Source organism: Calypte anna, chromosome 4B, assembly GCF_003957555.1.
Source record: "Calypte anna isolate BGI_N300 chromosome 4B, bCalAnn1_v1.p, whole genome shotgun sequence".
Lineage (NCBI taxonomy): Eukaryota > Metazoa > Chordata > Aves > Apodiformes > Trochilidae > Calypte > Calypte anna.
In genome coordinates, this window is record NC_044249.1 from 7,074,385 (window position 1) to 7,089,248 (window position 14,864).

At 40.8% G+C, this 14,864-nt stretch overlaps 1 protein-coding gene across 4 annotated transcripts in view; it reads right to left on the minus strand.

The window, feature by feature from the left end:
- The window catches only part of ZNF827 (zinc finger protein 827), a 97,620-nt gene that overhangs the window by 29,123 nt on the left and 53,633 nt on the right, over window positions 1–14,864 (minus strand). For all 4 annotated transcript variants that reach the window (XR_003987580.1, XM_030450759.1, XM_030450758.1 and 1 more), the window contains exons 6-7: window positions 3,827–4,075; window positions 3,015–3,072 (exon numbers count right to left, since the gene is read on the minus strand). Coding sequence is in view for 3 of the 4 variants with exons in the window: in XM_030450759.1 (XP_030306619.1) it covers window positions 3,015–3,072; window positions 3,827–4,075 (307 nt within the window). In the remaining variant the exon portion in view is untranslated. The remainder of the gene's footprint in view (window positions 1–3,014; window positions 3,073–3,826; window positions 4,076–14,864) is intronic.

Sequence of the window (14,864 nt, forward strand, 5' to 3'; positions counted from 1 at the left end):
GAGTGAAATGAACTCCATGAATTTGATTTCTAAAGCAGGGAACAATTCATATAAGATAACTGAATGGTTACTTCTCAAAGTATATTAAGTGCAAAAATTATCTGCTACTTGACTCCAAAAGCAGAACATGCTTTGGTTTTATTTAACAAGCAGTAAAAAATAAAATTCAATAGTGAAGTGACATTTTTGTCAAAGCATTTTGGTTTTCGCTCAGTTAAAGATCCTAACAACAAAAAAACTCCTTGTCTGCAGTATAGAGGGACATTGCTAAGAGGTACACCAAAAAATTCAAAATGGAAAAGGGCAGTCTGGCTTGGAAAACTGCTTTCTAAGGCAGTGCATTCTGTCTGCATGCAAACTTTTAATTCCTTCCAAGCAAAATGAAAATTGCATTGACTTTGATCTCTCTCATATTGAGGTTCCTTAAGAGGCTGGTGTGTAGTAGGTGTTATAAAGGGGCAGGACAGGAGGCCAGGTCATTTCTTCAGCCTGTTTTTATTCAGTAAGAAAATACAAGAACCTTTTCAAGGTAAAGAATGTTCCATGGTGGCCTGCCTGCTTGTGCCTTAGATTCAGTCACTGGGATACTGCTGCTTGCTGGTTCAATGCAAAATGGATGCTGCAGAGCTTATCTGTTTCAGGCTTATCTGAGCAGGTTGCTGTTGAAGATTGCATTGTGCTGTGTCCCAAGAATTTCCCTCTCCACCATCAGCCTCTGATGAACTACAGAACAATCCTTGGATATCTCTCTTCTGCCTTTAGAATAGCAGCCGAGTCTCTTCAGTGGTGGCCCTATTATTATTTTTATTTCATATGTCTTCCAATTCCCACTGCAAAGTGTGGAGGGAGGAGCACTTGCTTCATAGTAAGAAACTACAAAAAATTTTCTCAATCACTGCACCAAGTTTCTTCTGATAAAGATTAAGCTTTAGGATTATTTTTTTCTGGCTGAATTTTTCCAGTTTTATGGCAACATAGTTCTCTGTGAAAGAAACTTATCTTGGCATCTTATACTGGTGTACTCATTTCCAGAACACTTCCTTCTCCACTTTCTGTCTTCATACCAGAGATGGCAGGCTCTACCATCTCAGTCATTGAGCTGTGAAGAATCCTTGCCAGTTTTGGCTGCTTAAGCAATGTCATATGGAAGTCTATGCTCACAAAGTCCAGGAATACTCACAGGATGAATAGATAGGTGACAGTTAGAAATGTTCATATGGAATAAGACAGCAAAAAGTGGTCCCATCTTGCTGGTTTTGCTGATTTAAGTTTCTCAATGACACAGCTTGATCTCCCTGCTCCCCAGCTACTCTTAGGTGGACAACACTGACCTCATTTTGGCTTTCAGCAGCTGTGAGCAAACTCCAGATAACAACTGTGTCTCAAATGGCTTTCTGCCATTACCCCAGATGTAGGGTGGTGAGCCAAACAGCAACACCACGTGTTTTCTGAATGCAGTCTGAGTGCCTCTGTCTTCTACTGGCTGCTCCATCACATTCTGCTTTTGAGAAGGCATCATACCCTTACCAGTAAACACTGGTAAAAGTGGTTTGGTTTGTTTTGGGTAGAGTTTCGGGTTTTTTTTTTTTTCTGCAACATCTTTCAAGACAATCTGTTTGAACTGACAGGATTTAGTCGGCTGACTCACTTCCCCTTAAGAAGCTCTTCTCATTCATGTCTTCTCCTGATGGACAGGTAAGATAAGAAAAGAATGTGGAAGACCTGAATGGGGCACTCAGCATTTCATGCCCTGCTGGGTATAGCCATTCTCAGGACTTCTCAGTAAAACTCAGTTTGACAACAGCCACCTGTGCTGCTCCCTTAAAAGTTGGCAGCCAGAGGAAGGGGTAGTTATCTTTGAACTGTCCTCAACCTTTCCAGTTTGAATTATCTTTGGTAGATCCAAAAGTAGCTCTGGATTCTCACACCAGGCTGGCTGGTAACATCGTAAGACATTAAAATCTATTTTCAACTGACTATTTGTCACCCTCACTCTGTGGTGACATCCTGGATGGATAATGAGTAGTTAACAATATGTGCATTTATCTCCATGTATATCTCTCAGGCTTATGCTTTTTAAAGTCCCAGGAAGACTATGCAGGCTGTATATCCCACAGATTCCCAACTAGCAAATATGGGAAGCATTCACACCAGTGAGAAGTTAAAAGCTCAAATTAATTAACTTTTATAACATCAGAAAGTTCCTAATGTCTATTTACTGGACTGGTCAGTTTGCAAAAAACAAACTATCTGTATATTACCCTTGCCAGTTCCTGTGTACTCCTCACCATGGGGTCCAAAGTTTTTACCAAGTCTACTAACCATTTATTGTATAAGAGTTTTGAATTTTCCCAGCAGTTTGCTGCTGTCATACATGTAAACAACTCGCAGGCTTGTTCCCAGCCACAATACTGTAAAGTGCATATTTCTTTAATAGCATGTGCTATAATAGGATCGTGGTTTAAAGTACTGGATAATTTAATTTATTGTATTAATGTGACTGTAGTCTTTAACAAATGTTTCATTAGCACTGTCTTACAGTCTGACCTTTCAAAAAATTAATCTCTAGAAGGCATTGAAATGATAGAAATACTATACTGAAATTTTATTAAAGAAATCCAAGTTTGGCAGAAGACTGAATCAAAATCACCCCTTCTTACACTGGTCCATATCTTAAAATCCAGTTGTCAACCTGCTATTTCTTCAAACCCCACATGCACTATGCATTTTCTTTTAAGCTTCAGGTTTTGTAGAAAAAATCCAGAAAAACAAAATTCTTAAAATGATGTTTGAATCCTTGCTCAGATAAGAAAAGCTATTTTGACCAGAAGGCCTTTTGTCTTATGAACTATAACAATCCAATCTATAGGTGTAATTTTTCAGATATAGGTTACATTACTCATGAAAGTATCTGATACTTGTAATATCAGGTCACATTTGGAGGAGACAGAGACATTTGAGTTCACCAGGCAAAATGATGCAATACTCTGCAGATAATAATGGACTGTACTTACCTGGCTGTAGTTCTGATGGCATTATCTTTATTGTGGTTGTGCTCTTTGCTCACCTTTTCTGCAGGGGAACATAGATGGGGTTTTTTTGTGTTAACATATATCATACTTTGCATATGAGGTTTTATTCAGCAGATCTTTTTTAATGCTTTCTGATAACAGTGTAATCCAGAGAAATTTAGGGCAAACGGTTATAGCATGATTAGAGAACAGGCATGACTTAAGTTAAACAAACACCCCAACACTTTTTCAGCTTCAGTGCAAAGCAGGCAATACAAACTTTCATTAAACCCAGTGCTGATACCACTGCCTTTATGTAATAGCTGAGGTTCACCTTCCTTGTCAAGGGAAATGGGCAGGGCAGCCCCGGGAGCACCGTGTGCCACAGCCACTGGGCACTGGTGCCAGCATCTGCCATCTATAGGTTGCCCTGTACTCTGAGGCCTGGATCAACCAGTTGTAACAAATTATTTAATTAGCTTTCAAAAACACAGGAGCTGAACTTTGGCTTTTCCAATTCAGTTCAAATATTGTGAACCTGACCTGACTGTCACATTTCCCTAAAGCATATGCTAACTATAGGCGCCATTTGGCAAGGCACTTGCATTCCAGACATGAGGGTAGAAGGGCTCTCACTCATTATTTTTCAGTTTCTCACAGTTTCACAGCACCTTCATCACAGAATCACAGTATGTCTTTGGTTGGAAGAGACCTTCAAGGTCATCCAGTCCAATCTTATCATATATATATAATGGTTATACACAATCTTTTTGTGTTCTTTAAATTCATCTGTCAAATATTCCCACTGCTTTTACCTGATAACTGGAAGAGCAGCTCGGATGCCATCTTCACTGATATGTCTTGGCTGAAGAGATTTCTTTCTGGGAGCACACGACCTTCTGGAGCCTTCTGTATGTGTTCATTAACATCTCGCCCTAATAAAGTGCTGTAGCCAACATTTTGGCTGGGTTGGCTGGGTGACACGGAAGCCTTCGAATCCTGAATGTCAACTTCCATGGGTTCTTCCTTTATCTGCACCATCTGGGTTTCCTTGTGACTCTCAGCTGCAAATTTGTATTTTAAAAAAAATAAAATAAAACCCCCATGATTATTTAATTAGTTTACATTTTTTCAAAGTACTCAAAGCAGGAATCACAATTACAAAGTTGTAATTTGTGTACTGTATCACTGTGAATGGTAAGGGAAGCAAGCAGCTGACTGCTACAGTATTCTTCTGAAGGTTATAAATAGAAGCAGTCTCTTGAAAATAATTCTTCAAACTAGAGAGTAGAACACAGTTGCATATTTGTAAATGTGAGCTATAACACTTTCCATGAATCATACCCCGGTTAGTGAAGCTTTGTTTTTATTTATTAAACAAAGTTGCCACTACACACCAGCTCTGCCAGGGTGGGCACTGACGACCTCTCACAAACTCTGAATTATTCTTTACCAGCAGAAGTACCAGCACAGTCAGGAGCATTGGTATGGAAATAGGGGTGGAGAAAGAAGCCTCATCTGCTCCTTTTCTGCTTTCTTCCACTTCTATGGAAAATTCCAAACAACTATGTGAAGAACCTGCTTGACTTATCTGTGTATGCTTTCAAGATGAGAGAAGCGTTCTAGGATCTATGCTTTTCTGAAGTCTGATTTTTGCTACAAGCACAGATATTCCATCACACATTCCCAATAACCTTAATGATCAGTTTCCTAAGCCCATATCCTTCCCTCTTTGCCATCCTCTCTGGTGCCCTAGGTCTAGCAAAAAACCCCAGTCTTCCAGAAGCCAACTGTAGTTCACTTTTCTAAACCTGAAATTCCCTGGGTGTTGTTTCCTTACATAAAAGTTTCCCTGTTGTCTGTCAAATTTTCAGGCTCTGATATTAAGATTAAATTAACGAATACCAGTCCCTAAGAAAAAGTCCAAGTGCAAACAGTATTTTCTATTAACTTAGGATCAGAGACAAGAAGGGAAGCAAAGGGAGAAGGTAATTGATCTGTTGCTGCTCCCTCTGTTCTTTCTCTCCCCTCTAACTCACATATCATTGTGTCAGATTTTATTCCAAGTGTGAAAGTTTTAAACACCACTAGGTTTTTTCTCTTCAGTTAATGTTACAATGAATCTCAGAGGCACCAAAACATGGTTTGATCACCCCTGATAGCAATCCTCAAGTTAGTCAACTGGTTGATGTCATCTTGTAGTCTCTAGCCAAAGATGAACAGAACCCCTTTAGCATGAAGACATATGCATTCCACATAAAATTAAACTGATGATGTCACCAGGTCCTTTTTCATTCCCCCCCGTTTCTTCCTCTCCCCACAGTCCTGTTACTGAGTGAAGAAAAGCTGGCTTTGCTGCCTATAGGTCTTTAAAAAAAAAAAAAAATAAAAAATCAAAGCTAAGAGATAAAAGCCACCTGATATGTTCCAGGAGTTATTTACATGAAGTGCTTTCATTCTTTTTCTTGTGACATTTCTTGACCTTTAAAAGAAATATATAAACATTGACAAAAATCTTTGCCATCTATAATCCATACAGATTCTTTCAACTGAAGTTAGAAATGTCATATAGTGTCTTTCTTCCTGCTAAGCAGATTTTTTATTTTTTAATTTAAAGTTTTCATTAGCCTTTTATTATAAAAGCACAGAACATTGTGTCTGTGTTGAAAAGTGTAAAAATAGCCATGCTGTGCCTTGAAAGTGAACACAGAACAGCAAAGGAACGCATCAGGTAACACTGTCAATCAAAAGCTCAGGTAACTCTGCAAACAAATGAGTTCTTAGATGTCTAACAGACCAAGCTCGCACCCAGCTGCCAAATTTAGGTGCAGACTCAAGCTGACCTTTGCTGCTCTCTCTGCCTTTAAAATATTCTTTCTATTTCTGTTCCTGCCCCATACTGTTTAATTCCCTGTCCTGCAAATGCTTTTGCATCACACAAACTGATATGACCCCAACTAAGGAAAGAGGCAAGCAATACTGATGACCTTCTCTCCCCCACACTCAGATAGCACCCAATGTGCCCTAAGTAAATTTTTACACATTTTATTATTTGCTTTGGCCTTATGTCCTGGGCCAGTGCAGTGGTGTTTGGGAAGCAGGGGGGTCACAGGGGTGGCTCCTGTGAGAAGCTGCTGAAGCTCCCCCGGTTCCAGTCCCTCAAGGCCGAGCAGATCTGGGAAGCTGGATGTGCCTCTGCCACTGACATGTTCAAGAAAGAGAAAACAAAATTGAAAAAACATAAGAAAAGGACCTGCAGAGCAGAGTAGAGGATGAAGTGAGAAAGAAATGCCAGAGAAAAGACACCAAGGGGGAAAGGTGCCCGAGCAGAGGTTTCCCCACAGCCCGTGGTGAGATGGCAGCTGTGTCCCTGCAGCCCACGGAGGAGAGCGGTGGGGCAGTCCCTGAAGGACCACGGTGGGGTAAATGTGGATTTGCAGCCCCTGAAGTGCCAGAGATGGGCAGAGGTGAAGCTGCAGCCTGTGCGGGATGACAGAGAGGGTCAGCTGTGGATCTGCAGCCCTGGAGGAGCCCGTGGCAGAGGAGGTGACTGTTCCCGCAGCAGCCGTGACTCTGTGGGCAGCCCGGGCTGGAGCAGTTCCTGAGGGAGTGCAGCCCATGGGAGGGACTCATGGCCGAGGGGTTCCTGAAGGACTCTCTGGCGTGAGAGGGAGCCCGCGCTGGAGCGGGGGCAGAATGTGAGGAGTCCTCCCCTGAGGAGGAAGGAGCGGCAGAAACCCCGTGTGGGAAACTGAGCCTGAACCCCCCCTGTGCCCTGAGGGGAGGCGGCAGTGAAGCGATCCGGGCCCGGGGAGAGGGGAGGGCTGGGGGGAAGGTGTTAAGCTCTGGCCCTGTTTTCTCTTTCTCCTTGTCCATGGAATGAGTTCTTTTCCTTCCCAAGCTGAACCTCTCAGGTTTGTGTAACAGGGGAATGCAAATCTCCCTGTCCTTGTCTCGATCAAGGAGCCTTTGGGTGGATTTTCTCCTTCCTGTCCCACAGTGGGGTGGGGGCTGAGGGAGCAGAGCCCTGGCTGGTACCAGCTGGGCCCAAACCCTGACACCTTAGTATCCTGCCAGCTGCACCCTTTTGATCTGACAGAATGTCCCTGCCATATGTGGATCCTGTCATAACCTGATTCTCAAAGGCAAACACACACAGAAGACTGAAGAAGGGTCTTTGTGGTAGAGCCAACGTAAGGAAAACACAGCAGCACCCACAGGCATACAACCCATCTGTGCCAGATCTGGTGCTAGTGAAAGGCTGTAATTAAGGTTGTGCCCATACCCATCTCACCACACAAGCAGGCAAATTAGCTTCTGGAAAATTATTTTCCCTTCTGTACTACAGACCTTTTGTGGAGTAAAGTGATACCCCCTGTTTCCTTACAGATGTATCTCACATGGTCATAGCACAGATAAAGTTTTTCAAATTCAAGTACATGAAAAGGTCTCCTAATTCAAATAATTAAAATCACTACAGCTTTGTCTTTTTTCCACTTTTGTGTTTCTCCTTAAGTATGTGGGCTAGGTTAGATAAAATGCAATGTTTCAAAAAAAAAAAAAAAAGTTAGTAGATGTGAGTAATTTGCTTCGTGCCAGATTTTTATAAAAGTACAGACATCTAATTCCTAGCAAAAATCAGCAGGGGACAAAAGCTCAGGCAGCTGTAAAGCATTCGGACTGCTTCTAAATATGGTTTGCTATTAATTCAAAACTAACCTGGATGAAGCTCAGAACAACACAGCAGTGAATGTTGCTTATCTGGCAGAAGATGAACTAAATCCCCTAATAAGTTTTTTTTCTGCTGTTAACTTTGAGATATGGAAACAGCTCAACAAAATAAGAGAAAGGTATTGCATACACCAATGTATTATCATCAAGCCACAGAGATACTGGTGCTTTACAGAGTAGTATTACATTTAACCAACTGATCCATAAAAGCCTCAATGAACTTCATACTATTCACTTGAAGTGAGACAATTTTTCACATCACACAGGAAAAATGTAGTACGGGACAGACTTGTTCCAGAAGGAAAAATCCAATCACAACAGAAACAGCATAATGCTTGCACTATCTAAGAGCTCAGGGTAAGCATCCATCCCTGAAGGCCTGACAGTGTCACCTTGAGAAGGTGTAGCAGTAGGAGTGCCTGTGAAATTTAGTCTTAGACAACACCTCTCTACAGCCTAGGGCAGGCTGCCAAATTTTAGGAAGAGCTTATTCAAGCTCTTTCTCTCAGAAAGCTCACAATCCAACATAGGTTGCCTACAAGTCAGCAATGTGAACAAACACACATTTTTGTTTGTTTGTTGCAAACAAGACTGACCATATTCTGGGCTATGTCATCAAAACCATAGCCAGTGGGTAGCAGGTTCTCTGTTCTACACTTAGGAGACCCCATTTGGGGCTCACCAGTACAGGATGGACACTGACATCCCAGAGAATGTTCAGTGGAAGGCTACCAAGACAAGTTGCTATCAAGACAAGTTAGGGCACTGCTGCAAGACATAAGAGGAGAACAGCTAAGAGATCTGTGTTTGTTCAGCCTTAGGAAAACAACACCAAAGGGACATTTTATTGTTGTCCACAAGTCTCTAAGGCATGAAGGGAAGCTACAGAGGAGCTAGACTCAAAATTGTCTCAGAAATGCACAGTGATAGTGTAAGACTTGACAGACAAGTTGGAACATAGGAAATTTTGTTTCTATATACAGAAGAAAAAAAAGTCCACTAAAAATCATTGTCAGGGTAGTGAAATACTGATACATATTGCTGAGAGAGGTTGAGTTCTCCATCCTTGGACACATTCAGAATCTAAGAAGACTCCCAGTGGCCTGGTCTTTTGGGACCTGCTTTGAGCAGGAGTTTGGATTAGATGAACCCCAGAGGTCCCCTTCCAATGAAATTACTCCATAAATCCTCAGCACTACATGAGATACAGGTTTATCTAGTAGAATTTGCAAAAACTTTGAGCAAGAGAAAGCTGCAGCAACCTTGGGTAACACTTGTTCTACTGCTGCACTGGAAATTTTTCTTAATGCCCATTCTGAGCCTTCCAAGCTGCAGCTGATAGCTGTTGCCCATTCTTTTACCATCTGCCACTACCCAAGAGAGTCAAAACTTCACTTCTCTTTTAAGTTTCCTTCAAGTATTTGCAGGTTGTGATTGAATCTGCATTTAGTCTCCCTTTACCCTTAACGGGCCCAGTTATCTCAGTGCCTCCTAGCAGGCCATAACTTCTAGACCCCAAATCAGTTCTGCTGCCTCCCTCTAGACTGTTTACCAATTCTCCAGACCTTTTGAACTGGGGAACCCAAAACTGTACAGTATTCCACATGCAGAAAGCAGAAAGGTTAAGAAGCATCAGAAAATATGAGAGAGAGATTGGTGGAACCAAGCTCTGTTGTTCCTGAGACAGAAACAGCCACCAGAAGTAATCTCTTCAAAATCAAGGGCATCCTGTATCCTCCCCACAGCAGGCAGTAGCTCAAAGGGAAGGAGTTAATCAAGACAAGGCTAGACTCAGGGGGGCAGGTGAACACCCTCCTTGCACACCTCAACTTCCCAAGTGCCTCTGTACAGCAGGCATGAGGCTCTGGATGTGGAAGGACAGTCTGTGTGTGATGGATAATGGTTCAACTACACCAGAGGTATTGCAAGGTCAGAAAGTCCTATGCTCCATATCACGACCATCTCCATGAGGAAGAAAAGACTATAACTAGTTGTAGGCCACTCCCTTCTGAGGGGAACACAGGGTCCAGTATGCTGGACAGATCCTCCTCTTGGAGAAGTCTGCTGTCTGTCTGGGACCCAGCTTAAGGACATCACTAGGAAACTCCCAGACCTGGTAGGACCCTTGGGTTATTGCCCATTACTGAACTTCCATGTGACTGGTGGTAAATGCTCCATCCCTGGGAACATTCAAGGTCAGGATGGAAGAGGCTCTGAGCAATCAGACTGAAGATGTCCCTGCTCATTGTGGGGGAGGTTGGAAGTAGTTGACTTTCAAGGTCCCTTCTAACCCAAACTATTCTATGATTCTGTGCAGCACTCACCTGCTTTAAAGGAGGCTCACTGAATGTACACCTCTAATGCAGCACAGTCTGCTTTTCACTTAGAGATGAAAGTCAAAATCAAGTGCACAAATTTAATAAAAAACAAATTATGTAGAAAATATTGCTTTTGCTAATACAATAGCTGTCCAATGACTTGCTAAAATCAAATGAATTCTTGTTAAATCATTCACACTTCTTCCCACCATTTTATTTAAAATTTCATCCTGCAACTAAAACTCCAAGCTGCTCACATTTGCTGAAATGAGCATCAGCTTCACAACTCAACTTTATGAATCAACTTAGAAAAGAAAGCCTTTCCCATATGTCTCATAAATTGGACTCATGTACTAGTTTTAACAATCAAGGCAGACAGGGGTAACTAGTGGGTCAACTTGGTCCAACTTCAAAAAGCCTGCAGTATGGAGAACCAGGCATTTTGTTATGCTAATTGTTCTGATTTGCCAGAAATAAACATGCTCTGAAACAGTTTAAATAAAACCTCAGAGGCAGAGAACAGTTGGCAAGCCCTGAAGGTTCTGCTGCAGAGACACAACAAGTAACATCTGATGTTCCCTAGGGCGCTGTGCTTGATGCTTCATTTTACTAGTATTTTTTTTTTTTCAATCTGCTGTTTTATATAAGACAATATCAATGGGGCTTGAATTAATGTAAAAGGATCCTGCATTTAGAAAAAATAATCATTAAATGGCTCATAATGTTTAAAGTGGAACCTTTGAACTCTCATGTGATAGAATTCTGCAGCTACAGGCTTAGTATCATGAAAATGCAAGCTAAAAACACACAAAATAAGAGTGAATTAAACAAATAGACTCAATAGAGTCATTTGAGTTGTGATAAGCATCTGCTGCACCTTCCTTTTAAGTGGTGGGATTGTGGTGCTTACCTCACAGACCCTCCTAGCAGAACACAATCAAACCCTCAAAACATTGATAAGGAAGAATTTGATAAAAAGCCCACATGTGCAGTGAACTACTATTTTACAACATATTCCTATCTATGCAAGTCTCCTAGTTCAAGAAAATTCTAGTCTAGCATCTCTGCTGTACATGTGCAGAGAGCCTGGCTCCAGTTCTCCTGGCTTTCTCCTGTCAGCTGCCTCTCCATGTGCACAGGTGACTGCAAGAGGCCCTTCTGCAAATTCTGTGCATTCACAGTCCCCTGACACTGAGAAAAAAATGGACATAACAGCTTTCCATAGCTCCCACCTGGCTGAACATCATTAAGAAACAGAAGCAAAGGATCGGGGGGTGTGTGTCTGTGTGTTTAAATTTTTAAGTCATAAATCCTAAAAGATAAAATATGAAAATATACCCAGAGCACTAAAAGACAGCACATTTGAACCACAGACATTAGAGTTTCTTACTATTCTACATTACCTAATTCTTTAAAGTAACACGGTTTTCATTAAATGACAAGAAGACCTTGACATGGGAAAAAAGAAGATTAATTCAAATAACTTAGGGGTATAGTATTGCATCAGCTGAACTACAAGCTAGGCTCTGTTTTAAGTTATTTGCTTTTCTGTGGTTTTTGTGTTTTAAGACCTACAGGGGAAAAAAACCTTAGATTTTGCAGACTTCCACACTTCCCACTTTTGCTTCTCCTGTGAACGGGCAGTATTTGTTCACATTTTTCCTGCTTTTGGGTTTAGACATGAATGTTGTCATGAAACATGGCAAGACCCATCGATAGGTAAGAATCCAGTTCCAGTTGAGTTCTTTTGTGATTATGTTATTATCCAGATGTCATGGGAAGCTGTATTAAACTGAATGAACATACCATGGCCTGATGCAAGCTTCGTGTAAGAAATATATAGGAAGTTTAGTTTCTCTGTCCCCACCATCACTCAAACAATGTAGTACTGTGCTTTTTCTTCACCATAATAACAATTAACCAAGGGACTGACAACACAATCCACTAAACCTGGAAAGATTTTGCAGCTGCTAAGAATAAAAGCTTACCAGCCATGGACTCTTTTTTATTGTTAATTCACATGACAGCCAAGCATCCAAGCCTTAAAATGAGGTAAATCTGATACCACACACATACATACAGCACTACAATTTAGCAAACTTTTAAAACTGATACTGTCATTTAAGCCCTCTGGAAGCCTGTGCTGTTGTGACTGGACTGGTTTTGGTATGAGGGTATTTCAAAAGCCTTCTCAGATAGTCCTTCACCTCACTACACCCTAATGCATGATATGTCAGGTTTTGAAAGGAAGCAGCATTGAAGTGTCCTGGTGTTCATCTTATGCTAGAATTGCACTATCCTTCTTTTTAATTTTTCTTTTTCTTCCTCTTTTAAAATAAAAGTTCTAATCCATGTGGTTCCAGTTAAATGTAAGATACAGCACCAAAAAACTAACTACAAGGCATGAAATAGGAAACCAGCACATTTTCAAGTGGATAAAGATTGAATAAAAAAAGGAAAAAAAAACCATCAAAACACCCCAATAACCAGTTTTGTTGAAAGAGCAGTTGTCATATAATTAGGTGATAATAAAGGGAGTTGATCAAGAATGCTTTTGCCATCAATTATATGCTACATTTTACTTTATGACCTTGGCACAAAAATTAGTATGCACTAATTCGCATTTGTTGACAACCCCAAATTATGACACATTGTTGGAATCTGTGTGTGACAAGAACTACTGCGTGACCTGAGGACTGAAGTACTAAAAATCCAAAGGAACTCAATAGTGCAAAGGTTCTGCATTTGCTAGTGATAACAAGGATATGTGCAATACATGAGGAATTGAGCCACTGAAAAAAAAAAAGAGGAAAGCAACCTGAGTTAGTAGTGAAGTGCAAAATGTTTCCACTTCACAAACAAGATATAGATGAAATAAAGGCAAATATAATTCAGAAAACATTTCTAGGAAAGATGGGGACATGGTTCAAGGCACGAGGGTGAAATATTACTTACAAAATGCTAGAACCCAGAATAGATTTTATACACCTCCAGCTATGCATTAATTTTTTTGACAAGAAGGCAAAACACTTTATGATTCTGAAAGATAATACACGTTCAAAACATATTAGCAGCATGATTACTTCAACAGAAAATGAGATTTTATACTCATACATTAGCATGTAAATGCAAACATTTATTTTAAATTTGAGTCTCCTCTGAAACCTACCTTTCAATTTACAAGACACTGACCAGGGACCACTTGGTGTGCCACTTAATTAAACATTTTGAGAAATATATTGGTTTTTCCATGAAAAAGAATTGATAAGAATGTAAAAACTATTTCAGGTGTACTTGAAATGCATTACTTCCATTTCTTAGGAGTGATTTTGTGCAACATTAATAGGAATTTAAAATCTTGCAGGGATGGCACCCTTCCAAACAGAGATGAGAGCAATTTGCCCCACTCCATTATCTCCTCAAATCTGCTTGCTTACCATTGGATGTAATTTCAGTCAGTCTTAGTTATGGGCAGAATTCACAGCTCACCTTTGTGCATTCATATAAATCAGGACAGTCATTTTATGTTCTTCTGTTAAATGCAGGTTCAAAGTCTGCATCAAACTTTGCCTGTTAACTCCCAAAGATCATTCCTTCCAAACGAATCACAGAATCATTAAGGCTGGAAATGACCTCTAGGTCCAACAGTCAACCCAACACCACCTTTACATCTATTTTTAGATAGGTTGTTAGGAAATTTTCTTTTGATTATCTGGATGGAAATGGGTTCTGCCAAGGTATGCCCAAGAAACTTTAGTCTTCTTAGCTTGAATAATTCTTTGGAAGAAGTGTGACTATCAAGTGACTGGGTATCAAGTTTGTGAACTGTGAGGTTGAAGATCTGAATTTAAGTGGAATACAGTGGGGGAAAAAGTTGTATGAAAGGGCACAGCATCTCCAGGTAAGGTCTAACTCTCCTAAAGTAATATGTAGGGTGAGAATCTCAACTTAAACACTGGTTGTGTGCTGCTAGAAGCATGCAAGTGTCCTGATAGCTTTTTAGTTTAATGAGAAAGCAGTGCCCTGTGTAGTAGAACTAGACAGCTGTGTGTGAGTTTCTCTTGGTTTTGTACGTCTGCCTCTGCAATGACAACTAGGAAAAGTTCTGCTAACATTCTACTAGAGTAAAATATGTTTACTCTTCTAACTTTTCCTAGTCTTAGGGAAGTTTCTGAGCAGCTGACAAGTCCCTCCACTACAGGGGCTGGTGATTTGCCCTAAGTCTCTCAGTATGCACCAGTCCAGACTGCTGGAAAGGCCTTCCACTAGACTGTGCAAGCTCAGCAAAGAACAGCAACACAGCATCCCTGCTTGGGAAGATAGGGCTCCCAGTGAAAACCCTGTATTCTTCAGATGAAAGGAGACAGCAAGGTCTACACCTAAGTCCCAAGTGGCTGCCCTGAGGCTGCAGCAAGCACCTATATTACTGCTCAGGGCATAACAGAGATGTGTATGTCAGAAATGCAGAAAGCAAAATCCTACTGTCAGAAATCCCTTGCTGAATTTGCATGCAGTGCAGGTTCTGGTAGTTAGCATTATAAGGAAGAAAAAACAACAAAGCAAGGATTTAATTAATTCAGTTTTTACCAAGAATATATAGAGCCAGGAAGGACCTGACTTAAGCCAAATTATATATCATCTAATAAGGGCACTTGACTGAAGATTTCCCACAAGCAGTAGAACATCCAGACATGCTCATTCCTTTTCTTTTTTCCTGCCATCCTTCCAGTACCACAAAATATAAGAAAATTTGTTCTTGTTTTCACTTTATTCTGAGAAAGGGGCTTAATTTTTAAGTTCTAAA